The 13143-nt window shown below is 41.8% G+C and overlaps 1 protein-coding gene across 9 annotated transcripts in view; it reads right to left on the bottom strand.

Moving 5' to 3' along the window:
* The window catches only part of FMNL2 (formin like 2), a 198608-nt gene extending 185696 nt beyond the window's left edge, over positions 1-12912 (bottom strand). For 7 of the 9 annotated variants that reach the window (XR_015797239.1, XM_088146559.1, XM_088146556.1 and 4 more), the window contains exon 1: positions 12162-12912. Coding sequence is in view for 8 of the 9 variants with exons in the window: in XM_088146559.1 (XP_088002685.1) it covers positions 12162-12278 (117 nt within the window). In the remaining variant the exon portion in view is untranslated. The remainder of the gene's footprint in view (positions 1-12161) is intronic. The other 2 variants (XM_088146555.1, XM_088146554.1) reach the window with 1 other exon arrangement.
* Between the last annotated feature and the right edge of the window lie 231 nt (positions 12913-13143).

Here is a 13143-nt window from a genome sequence, read left to right as displayed (position 1 = left end):
AATTCTACCAAATGACATTATTAACTCTTCTTATGTCAATTTTTACAGAAACACCAAACTAAACGATGGTATTCTCATAAATGGAACATAATTTTCTTGACATGCCTTCCCAAGAGCACTCTGAACGCTGGCTTACAATTCACTCCAAAATTGTTCGAGTGAGTTATATAAAATTGTTGGAGTGAATTATATAAAATTATATAGAATTTTTATCTGTTATTTTAATTGTGGATATTTATATTTTTATCACTTTTATTGCCTTGGATTTTAATTGTAAGCCACCCAGAGTCACCCTCTGAGGGAAATGGACGGCATATAAATTCAATGATAATAAATAAATAAATAAATAATCAATCAATCAATCAGTCACTGGCAGAAGTATTTACTACCACCACAGTACATAAACAGCATGGAAGAAAAACTCAAATCATGAATGTATCTAGAGTTACAATATTAGTATGTTCAATTTAAAAAAAAATGCCTTCAACCAATATAGACATTTGGAATAATGGGAGCTAAAGTCCACCTGCACAAAATGTTCCTTGCCCCCCACCCCCTGACCCGCAGGTACAGCGAAACAATATTAGTGGCATTAAACATATTTAACTTAATGGAGCATGTATTTGTGTGTGTAGGTATATAAAAAGAGAAAGAGAAAGAGAAAGAAACAGCATGCCTATTTAGCCCATCACACATAAAGCAAAAAAACCCCAAAAGGACAGGTTCCATGGTTCCTTTTAATGGTTTCAAATCAAATAAATGTGTAGTGACAAATAATAAGACTTCATTACTACCTTTACCATTATGCATTGGTTCTGTCTTCTGCCACTTCGCTAGTCCAATGCAGATCTGCTAAACGCATGTCACTCCTGTACACAGGGAGGAGAGTAGGGACTTCTCTGGAAGGTGACTCCTTGCCCTCCAGGGTCAGATAGTCCTTGCAATGGAGGCTTTTCAATTAATTTCAATCTCTCATTTTCCAAACCAAATGATGCACACAACTTGACAGAATGAGTTCATACCTTCACCAGTCACAACCCAATACATCCATTATTTTGGATGGAAGGATACTACCAGTAAGCACACAGGGAATTGAAAGTTTCGTAACTACTGTATTCATTTCCTGGCTGCTATTCGGAAGCAAACACCTTCTATGGCCAGAATCACACATCGCCTCAAGCCGCTCTGTAGTTTTTATTGCAGCTGGTAAACCACCCTTTATGGCATCCATGGGATACCAGCAGTTGCAGGTCCAAAAACAGTCATAAGTCCTTATACATAGCCCTTAGAGTTGTCACTGCTGAAAACTGGCAGCATGGCCTCCTGGACTGTTGACCATGGAAGCTCAAAAAAACTACGTAAGCTATAAAATAGAATGAGTAACATTTAAAAGCAAAGAAACAAAGCAAATAAATATTAGCAACTTTTGAAAAATAAAATCTTTTTTTATTTAAATCAGATTTTTAAATGTTTCTTTAAATGTTTTGCAAAAAAAAAAACATAGCTCAAAAATATAACCATCAGCATAGCTTCTAAATATATTTTATTTTACTTGCCAATAGGGAAATGAGAGATAAATTAAAAGGTCTGGTAATTAACCTCTCTCTGAAAGTACAAAAACCAAAAAGTTATTGGAAAAAAATGTGAAACCATACAAAAATATACCCCTCCCAAAATCCTAAAAAAGGACAAAATTCATACAAAACTTAAGCATATTACATACATCTCAGCTACTCAGATTTTAAACAATAAACACTGTCCATGCAGAGTCATATTGACCACTTTTCCCATTTCATTGTTAAATAGCAAATTCAAAGGGTGACAGCGAAATGCATCCAAGACTTTAAGTCCAGAGTAGCAGTATCTTTCCAACAAAGCTAAACCAACTTTTTGGCAGTCCTCCAAGCTCAATAAATCTAAACTTCTTTATAAACTGATAAATTCCTGGTTTTTAATATATAATTCAACATTACATGAACACTTTTACTTGATAGTTCTATGTGTTGCAAAACCTCAGAAAATTGCTTGAATCAATCACTTAATAAAGATCAAGGTTAGTATGTCATGTGAACAAAGTCTAAGGCTCAAAAATACGTGCGAATCCAGCCATGGATTAATCAATTAAGGCAAGCCATCACAGGTAAACTAATGGGAGGATTTGCCAAATCCTGCAACGACTAAAATATCCTCCCAGAGAGAGATGTCTTCTCAAACCCTCTCTGCATAGACTAGATAAGCTAATTAAAGATAGTTGCCAGCTATTCTTATTGCACTACCTCTCCAACAGAAATTATACAAGTTATGGTTAGGCTCAGAAGACTTCTCTCCACAAGTTGCCAAAAACAAGAGGGAAAAGAGTGTCCCTGAAGTGATACTGTCAATATGTCATAGCACAGTCACTTTGGGATTATTTGATAACCAATGTCAAAGGGATTATAGTCCATTATGTTGATTCCTTAATTCAAATTAAGGGTTCAAACACTCAGGTAGTAAGAGATGGGTGTCTGCTCCGTAGGGCTCTCGGCTGCAGCGCTATATTGCTGTCCCCTGCACACCCAGGCTGCAGCTCATCCTTGCACCCAATGAACTCAGTGAGGAAACTGTTGGTGTATCATCTCATACCCTTCCTCCAAGCCAAGAAGGAATCACTGGATTGGGGCACTTGTCTCCAATCGTACAATGTAGGCATACAAAATCTACTTTGAAACTTCTGCTAAATAGGCCTGGGCATCTATTCACATTATGTCAGAATAACAGAACTTTTTTAAAAAAGCAAAAAAAAAAAAATCACCAAACCAGAGAGGGGGGAGTTTGTAGATTTAGATTTTTAAAAGCATGACTATGAGAACTCATCTGATCCCTCTTGTTCTGGTTCTTCCCCCACCAGCAACTCTGTATTCAATAGCCACTTGCACAATGCAACGTTGCAGCCAAAGGAGAAATGGAATGCTTCGTGTGAGAAACACCCCCAATGTGTGAGCCAGTGATCACTTAATATCAGCACCACCTCATTAAGCTACACAATCCTTTCCGCAGCGTCAGCCCTGGCCGCCACCACCTCCTCCTCCTCTGGCCACGTGTCTTCCTTCAGAAACATTACATATCATTAGAGGCTGGGGGGGGGGGCACCCATTTGGAAACCCTGCCGCATCCGCTATATTCTCTGGGGTCCCAGCCCTAAAAGTTTTTCTGCACAAGCCAGAAGAGCAAGAGCAATTCAGACATCCTCTCTCCCCCAGCTCCCATTTTAAATATACAAACAGAAGAATGAAAAACAAAAAGAGGAAATATTCAGAATGAGGAATGATGTAAGATCCAATGGTGTGATTCTGACTGCACACGGTCATTCTGAGTAAGGCTGGCAAGAACTATACAAGCTTTGTTCACAGATGCTAGCAGACATCATGTATATGCACACAAGGTATTTGGATAAAAGCATCTCCTCTTACACTCCTTTTTATGTTTGTGTGAGGGGGTAGTAACTAGGAAATCATAAATGAAGGTGCCATTTCTTCCGAGATTAATTTCCAGAATGGAATTGGTTTGGGGGTGCAAATCATATTCTCTAATCCAACGTTTCTCAACCTTTGCAACTTGATGCATGGACTTCAACTCCCAGAATTCTCCAGCCAGCGTGCTGGCTGGGGAATTCTGGGAGTTGAAGTCCACGCATCTTCAAGTTGCAAAGGTTGAGAAACACTGCTCTAATCTATAAAATCTAACTCGTGAAACCTTGAGTTATTTCATAATGACAGAATGGCACTCTGCACATATTCAAGGGCTTTTTCAACATAGTTTAACATGAATGGCGTTAAGATGAGATGATCTCCAAAGTCCCTTCCGACCCATACATTCTTAGGCAGGCAATCATAACTAATCCTGGAAGAAAATCCTAGCCCATCATCTCACAAATTAAATGTTGAGTCAGTCAACAGATTCATAATGCATCTTGAGAATGAAAAATTGTATTCTGCTCCTAACTTGGTTTTCAAAACGCAAAACAAGCTTGGCTTTGATTAGTACTCAGATGAGAAATCACCAGGAGTTACCAGAACTATAGGCTAGTGTGGGAAATTGAAAAAGCAACTTCAAACCGCTTGGATGCTTTTGCCGAAAAAAGTACCTGAGCATGCCATGAAATCACAAAGAGACAAGCTCAACTAAGAGATGATTTACTTTAACCAGTGATATAAAAACTTGCTTTGAAAAGAGTCTTGACATGGATGGAGGAAGAAATAACAAGACCCCAAAAGTCCAGCCAAAGCAAAACTGGTTAAATATATAGCTTGTAAAAAAAAATCCATTTGAAATACAGCTAATTTTAATTATTTAACCCTACAGATTTTTTCTTTCACTTTTGGATAGACCCAGCTTAGCTTCTTTGTTTCTCACCCTTTTTCACAGGCAATACAAATTTTGGAGCAGTTAGCATCTTCTCCTGGCTGATTAGAAATTCTGTCATGATAAAAAGAAGAAAGCAGAGCATGCTGTTGCTACTCTCTGGCTTTGAACACAGCTTAAATTAGTTGGAAGCAAAGCGACATTCTGCAGGCTTTGTTAATTGGAAAAGATACAAATAGAATTGCTTGGGAAAAGATACATCACTATTCATTTTCAGATGCTAGTTTGAAAAATAAAAGGTCAGGCAAAGCAGGTTAGTGAAATTGGGGAAGCACTAGCATGATATTTTTTCACTTTAGGTCGCTCAACCTTTCTCATTACCAAAAATGAGAGCTTTGACATTTCAGTCATAAGTAGTGTTGGAAAAACACAAATTACTTTGACTGCTGGATGCCTTCACGGTTATTCAACATTCTAATACTCTTCCACAAAGCATAGATTGTCAAAGAAAAACGCTGCCAGGAAAATCTCTATCAATTCAACCAGCTCAGATTTTGCAAAAAGCACATATCCAACTCCCCCCCAAGTGGATCTGTTCCTTTATGACATTGCATGGGAGTAAGGAAAAAAAATACCAAAAAAAAAAAAAGAATAGAAAAGAATCTGTGGTCTCCACAACACTATACATTGTAGTAAGCCCTGGTTCAATCCAAAACTGAACGATTACATGATGGCTAAGGATAACGTAAAAACCTTGTCACTTATTCCATCACTCCATTTCAATAATTTCTAATACATTTCAAAAGTTCTTTGAAATACCAAGGGAAATCCTGAAAGGGTCAGTGTCCACCATGTACTCAAAGCAATTAATGCGTGCAACTAGATCCAACAACCATCTGCCTTGTGCATAGGGTTCTGAATATAGTTTTGGGTAGCAGAAAAGTTACTCCACTGAGGTTTTCTACGGGAGTGTAGATCAAGAAGAAATCCATTTTACCCAGGGAATAAGGGTAGGTGCCTTCTCCAACAGAAAAAGAGTTAAATGAGTCTGCTGAACCCTGGTAATAAATGAATAAACCACCACTAGAGGAGAAAACCATGGTTTTAAAACCAATAGAAGCTGCTTTTGCACCATACGGAAACTAAAGAAACCCCACTGTAGCTTAGCCACTGATTTCAACAAAAAAGATCTAAGCGAAGGCTCCTCTGGATTTTAGTGACTGTTGCCATGCACTGACTTGTCAGCAGCTGTCCAGGCTTCAAGAGTTTTCTTTTCCCCAGCTTTACATGGAGATTGTGAGGGTCAAACTTGGGACCTCTGGCATGAAAAGCCCCAGCTCGACCTCTAAGCTCTGCTTCTTCCTGACCCTTTTAATGATTTCAGCAACAGTGCCAGCACTTTTATTTCCCCACATCGTATCTCGTAGAAGAGTGAACTTTTTCTTCTCTGGCTGACATCCTGGACCTCTTATCTTGTATACCAAATACTTTTAGCACTTTCCCCTGCCCGGCTAGCCATGAGTATCCAGAGATGCCTTTCCAATGCAATCGCTGCATTTTTCAAGACAGACCGCCACCACCTGTTTTAGTAAACAGAAACCCTCTTTACATTTTTGCTTTCAGATCTGAGATAATGATGAAAAGCCTACCAGCTGGGCCTTCCTACACATCGTATTCAAGAAACTAACCCTCAGGGACCAGATCAATCCAAGAACAGGAAAAAGAAGTTTCTTTTTCACATAAAATGATATTTACCTCAGGTTGCTACTCGGGAGTGTTTCTACTCATGGATTTGGACTGAGAACAAACCGTATACATATAGTAAAACTTACAACTCAATGCAGCTGTCTCATCACTGTGCCCTCTCTACAGCGTGGGTTAAATGTCCTCCCTAAATCAGAGTCCTCCTGATCCTCTTCCACTTTCCTCCACCAGTCCTCACCCTCCTGCCTACCAAGGGTCATTTTGCCCTTCCTAGCAAGGGGAAAGAATTTCATCCGTTTGCAACCATCAGCCACTACCTTTGGAGCCAGAGGCAGACTAAGAAAAAGATGGGGGTATATGGTTGCAAGGAATGGGGAAAAAGGTTCCTCCACGTCTCCCAGGACTGAAAAACAGGGAAGAGTTTGCTGCAAGTTGCGTCTGAAAAGATAGCGTAAAGGCAAGGCAGGGAGAAAAAGCAGGTAGAGAAATAGATCCACAATACAACATTCATATGTATACATTCATTCGACAACAACCAAAAAAAAAAAAAGGCGTGGAGGACTCCACACAATGCATTTTTAGACCATATGAATTTTTCTGGGACCCAGGATGCTTTTCAAGTGCTCAGCCCCTAATGGGCTGAAGAACCCAGACAGTATTTATTAGATTCATCTCTCGCCTTTTTTTTTTTTTTTAGTCCAACTACAGGCAGCATACATAATCCTCTCATCTCCTATTTTCCCCACGACCATCACCCTGTGAGGTGGACTGGGCTGAGAGAGAGCGACTGGCCCAAAGTCACTCAGTCAGATAACTACATGATGCTATATAAGTAGTCCTTGGGTTGCAACTACTCGTTTAGTGACCATTCAAAATTATGAGAGGGACTTACGACCAGTCCTTGAAGTTGCAGCCATCGCAGTATCCCCATGGTCACGTGATCTCATGCCAGGCACTTGGCAACCAGCTCACAATTACGATGGTTGCAGCGTTCCACAGTCACGAGATTGTCATTTGTAACCTTCCCTGCAGGCTTCCCACAAGCAAAGTCAATGGGGAAACTGCCAGGAGATCGCAAGTCGCTCCCACTGCTTTTTCACCTACCTGCCCACACTCCATAGTGCCCGCCCATGGCACCTGCCCACCCACCCTCCATAGTGCCCACCCACAGCACCCACACACACACACTCCATAGCGCCTGCCAGTGTTACCCACCCACTCACAGCTCTTGCCTACTGGCCTGCTTGCCTGGGACTCCCACCATAACCCATATTGTGGTCATGTGAGGTCCTTGCTTAACAACCTGCACAGTCCTACGGTTACATTGGCAACCCAGACTGCCAGGATTGCCATCACTAAACAATGAGGTCACATGACATTGCACTTTGTGACCACATTGCTTAGCAACAGAAATTCCAGTCCCAACTGCCGTCATAACCTGAGGACTACCTGTAATGACCAGGCAGATACCCATGATAAACTAAGGCTGGATGGCCATCTCTCAGGGATGCTGTAGTAATAGATTCTAGCACCAGGGAAGAGGTCAGACTGGATGATCTCCAAAGTCCCACCAAGACTTACTTTCTATAATTCTATGATTCATCCAAAATAAAACCTATGTCAATTCAAAATACAGGCCTGTGCTTTATTGTAAATAAAACTGAATCTGAAAAGGAAATAAATAAAACACAGATGAGATATTTTTATGAACCAGCTCAGATTCACAAACACAAATTGATTTTTTCCCTAAAGCATTCTAAAATCTCCAAACTTCTTTCCCTGAAAGCCACCCAAAGATTAGGATCCCCAGTGCACACCTCAATCTCATGGGTTATATATACACAAAGAAAACACTCTTAAAATAAATAGGTGTATCTTCCAAATATTGGTGCCACAGGGAAAGGACACAATAAAATAATCAGCAGTGAACATGCACAGTAATTTTATGTATCACACTAAAAGTATAATGTATATCAGAATGGTGAACATTTAGGGCTTGGCTGTTTTTCCTTCATTAATGTTTTTTTTTCCCCAAACCATTTAATCCCAACTGATTGCTTCTACTCCTCTTCTGTTTCCTGCTGTGAAATCACACTGATGAAGCAGTGCTTAAAAAGAGGGCTGTAGGAGACTATATTGTGATCATCAGCTGCCTTCTCAATTAATTTTGGAGTTGCAGATATTGTCTGCCCAAGTCCAAATTCCCACAGAGTCTTGAGTCGGACGCCATGCTGTGGGTCGAGGCTGGGTGGACCTAAAACAAGGCCAGAGCCAAAGTGGACAGTGCCCAAGGGTGGATGGGGCCAACCATTCTCTCTGTCTTTCTAACACTCCCTTTTCTCTGGACTTATATGGTCTTCACCACACAGCAGGTTGCCAAGGACCTAATATCTCTTTTAAAGATCTGAAATAACCATTGCAAAAAGCAACAGAAAATTAGGCTGATAGTTCCCTGGGGCTCTAGAGTTAAAAGTTGCCCATCACTGAAACAGAATTAGGATATATCCATTTCTAGATTTCACAGTGAATCCTCCTTGAACATGCATTCCACATCCAGCACCACAAAGAATGATGGGAAATACTGTTGCTGGCAAAACGTTAGGAAACAAAACTTCCAGAACACGGCCACACAGCCCGGAAGACCCACACCAGCCATTGTATTTCGGCTGTGAAAGCCTTCAACAGTACATTGGAAATACTGTTCTTTGAGTTCTGAGACACAGATTGTTGACCACTGCAAACCTTTAAAGATCTAGTTCACCTGCTCTACTATGCCATGCTTACTTAATTATGGTTTTTTTAACTAAGCCACAACTGGCTACACTAACACATCATACTAAGCCATTAACCAAAGCTTACAAATCACAATGGGTTCAGACAATCATGCTTTGTACAATGTACAAAAACAAGTCACCTGGTCAACTGGAAACATAATGACATATTTCTTGCTGTGTACCTGTACTGGCTCAAGGGTCAACACTTCCATGGTTTCTTGCATGCCTGATCCACTTCTATCTTGTAAATTTTCCCAATGTTATATATACATAGTCCATTCGTGCTCAACATCTTGACAGATCTTTTGCTTGAGTGTTATGTATAAACAGCTTAATGTTCCATGTCCAAAATGGTCACATCACACAAAATCATAGGCTGTGCTCAAACACTTAAACTGAAATTCAATTGATTAGGATTTGGCTTTGGGTGTATAGAATGAATACCATCACTGTAGTTTGTAATCCTGAATGTTTGTTTATAATCCATGAACCCAGCCAACTGAGATTTATTCAATAAAGCCATACAGAGCTTTAAGCAATAGGTGAACCTCTTCATAAGTTGTTTGACTCTAGAGTGGCATGATGTAGTTTATAAATAATTGTTTATGCTTTTCTGACTTAACATAATGTGTGATCCTAGCCAACTATGGCTTATTCAACAGGTGATGGTTAAGCAAATTTTACACATAACGTTGTTGTGCAAACTTTATGTCCAAATGCAGTCCAAGGGTCTACCCATTTTCAATCACAGATATTAATAGTTTCAGACCTGATACATATCTCACAGTAGGTCATGATTTGTTTGACCATGGATTACTGAATATATCACAATGCGTTCACACGCATTCACACAATACACTGTCATAAGCCATGGCTGGGTTCATATAACATGCTAGGTCAAAATAATTAGTATAACACATGAGCCCAGTTCTATGAATCAGATTTCTAGTGTGTGTTTGTAAAACATAAGGAACCCCAACTAGCCAATCATAGCTTAACCTGGCACATTATGCAAACCAAGCCCATATAGTTATTTAATGGCTCAGTGTGTGATTATGTTCACTGAGTAAACCATAGTTCAATAAGTATGTCATAGAAACCTTGTCCTAATTCCTCAAGATCCTTTCTGTCTCAAAGTTCAATAACTATCCAGATTGCATACATCCTAGAAGTTCATAGGTTCTTGTCAAGGTCTTTGGATTTTCCAGATATTTAAAGAGCAATTTAGAAAACACCAATTTACTTTTTTAATGGCTGATATCCTGTAAGAGAGAAAGATGTTTCCAAGCCAAGTCACATGAGCAGAAGCCATGCAACATCAGCAGTCAGGAACCAGTCTGATGCAGACAGGTATGAATAGTGAAAACTTTGATAGCAATAGACCATGTATCACTATATGTCTTACCATTGTTACATCATAATATATAATATGAACCTCTAGAACAGGAACAGATAGAGGTGAAAGAAAATATCAGGGTGAAAGTAGGAATAGGTAACATTTATTGAATACCTTTATCTCTCATTATTCCTCCAAGAGTGCCCACCCATTTTATCATCTCAACATCTTATGAAGTAGGTTAAGACTGAGAAATTGGCCCAAAGTCACTCAGAGAGATTCATAATCAAGTGTGGATTTGAACTGGGGTTTCCCCAGTCCGAGTTCACTACAGTACACCACACTGGCTCTTCCACTTAATCAAATGCAGGACATTACAGACATTATCTCGCTACTGTTTCCACTTAAAGAATAATTACTTCTGCTGCATGGTTAATTGTTCCTTCTTTTTTTTTCTTCCTAATTTTACAAGACACCATCTAGCAGGATAAAACTGCAAAATTAAGAGTGCTGCAAGTACAGACAAAAAGTAAATGCAATTTTATCTGCTTCCTTTAAGGCACATCGGGTTTTTTTCTTGCTGGGTATGAACTCATAGTAGACACCTCCCTATTCCAACAGTATTTGTGCTTTGACAAAACTCTTATGCTAAAGGTTTTTTTTAAAAAGGAACTATTGTAGTGCTACTGATGACAAAATCCCCAGCCCAAAGGTTTTGAGAACTGACACATCACTCCTCCAAAACTAAGAAAACAGACTGACTTCTGAAGCTGCTTAAGAAAACCTTTACCAATCTCCATTGAAAGCATAACATATTGCTTGCACCTACTACACAAATAAATGCTAATGGACATAATCTATAGAGTTTTCATATTACAAAGTTAAATTCACAAAACAATTTAACTTCAATTGGGCCAAAGGCTATCAAGGGCCAAGTTGTGACACTCAAAAGGGGAAACAATCTGTGGGATGAACACCAGTCTTTTATCCAGCACCACCCATCCAAAATGTGGATCTAATGAGAAAAAATATTACTCTCTTATATATACCATACTATAGAAAGACACAGTTAAGGTCCTTAAATCTTTCTGGAGCAAAAGAGAGATTCTCTCTCCATCTCAGGATAATTGAGACATGCATGCTGTCAATATGCAGTTTATATTAATCATTCAAGAAATAAGGAAAGCCCAAAACCTAACTGCTTCCAGTGCACCACAAATATTTAAAGTGCAATCCTTTTGTGCACATTTAATTGAAATCAGTGGCACTAAGATCAGTAACACTTGTTTGGAAGTAAAGGTGCATATAGAATAGGATCCTTTCCCCTGATCAGATTTAATAACTTAATAACCAACAAGGCATGCAGGTTTTCCACCCTAATTTAAGGGGGGAATGATTTTCTCCAGGTTTTCCCGACCGCTTTTCCTCTTCCACCCCCGCTTGCGAATGAGATGCAGATCTTTGCTCAGAACAAACCAGTAGTAGGAAGTGAATGGCCGCCTGGAAGGCAATAACTTTAAGCGGAGCCCGGATCTCACTGGATTGTACAGTTTGAAAACCATGCAGCGGCTGCACCGTTCGCTTTGAAGAAAATCTGTGCCGGAGAAATCCTGGCACTGATTTCTCGCTCCCTGGCTCCCTTGCACACCCCCTCGCACGGGGACAGCGACTCTCTCCCGAAGCCCGTGGCCCCACTCCGCTTCAAACAATGGATCAGCTGCTGCAGAGACAGGGAGATTTCCTTCATAACATTCCGAGCCGAGGGCGCCCTTTTCCCCTTGGGGCGATAAAATAAAAACCCACCTAAGGATCGCGACGGGATGCGGACCTCCGCCCCCGCCCCCCATCGCTGCCTGTTAAGAGTCCTTGGAGTACGCTGGAAAAAGGAGGATTTAAAAAGAGAAGAGGCCGACGGAAACCCCCCGTTTTCCGCCTCCATTGGACTATCTGCGCCGCGCTGGACCGGGGTGGGGAGGGGAGGCAAAGCCCACTCGGTCCGCACTCACCAGCACAACGGCGAATCTCTCTTCCAGCTCGCCCGGCTCGGGCATCGGGAGTTTGAGGGGCATATTGTGCGCCCTGAAGTCCGTCTGCTGAGAGTCCATGCTCCCCGCATTGCCCATGGCGACGGCCCTTCCTCGAGGAAGGGGAGCGGGGGAGCTCCGTCCACCTCTCTCTCCGGGTTTCTCCTGCCGGATTTCGGCTCCAAAGCGCCGCTGCTCCACCAAGCTCCGCGCACTGCGGCGGAGTCGTTCGCTGGCTGCTCCGGTACTCCTTCCCCACCCAGCCTGTCGCGCTCTCCTCTCCTCTCCTTCACGCGCCCCACGCGCGCAACCCCCCAAAATTAAGTATTAGAACCGCGGGGAGGCAAGGCACACAGATCTCTGTCTCCCTCTAGGACCGGCCTTGGAAATGCCCGCCCTCCCCCTCCTCCTCCTCCTCCTCCTCCTCCCCCTCCTCCCCAACACAATCGGACTCCCTTTCTTCCAGCGCTCGTGTTGGGAGCCCGGGATCTTAGCGGCAGCATGTTGCACGCTTTTCACTCCAAGCAGCCCGGGCTGGAAGACGCATGGTTGGGGCGGAGCGGTCCTGCTTAACAATCCCACTGGTGGCCTCTGGACGGTCGGCTCCAGCGAGAGCCGGGCTCGCCCCAACCCCGCGCAGCGCCTACCAAGCGCAACCCAGAGAGGAGAACCAGCCGCCACGCTAGACAGTCACCGCGCACCGCAGCACAAAGCCCCCTCTGCCTCAGACACCTCCTACGGAGCTTCTCCACGCCCCTGCCCCGGGGAGAGCTGGGAAGCGTAGTCCTAGGCTTTACCAGCGGACCTCATCTGTCGACAAGGCAGCGTCTACCTTATCCCAGCTCATATAAATACAACGAAACGGTATGGTTTGGTTTGGTTTGGTTTTTTTTTTTATTTAAGTAGTCGATTCCACTTCTGCCATTTGCGGGTAGAAATGTGGTTTGCTTTACACCAATGAAAA

This window comes from Python bivittatus, unplaced genomic scaffold, assembly GCF_059951505.1.
Source record: "Python bivittatus isolate LINGU-HERP-01145 unplaced genomic scaffold, Pbiv_v1 ctg000480_np1212, whole genome shotgun sequence".
Lineage (NCBI taxonomy): Eukaryota > Metazoa > Chordata > Lepidosauria > Squamata > Pythonidae > Python > Python bivittatus.
This window is presented reverse-complemented; position numbering and strand designations above follow the sequence as displayed.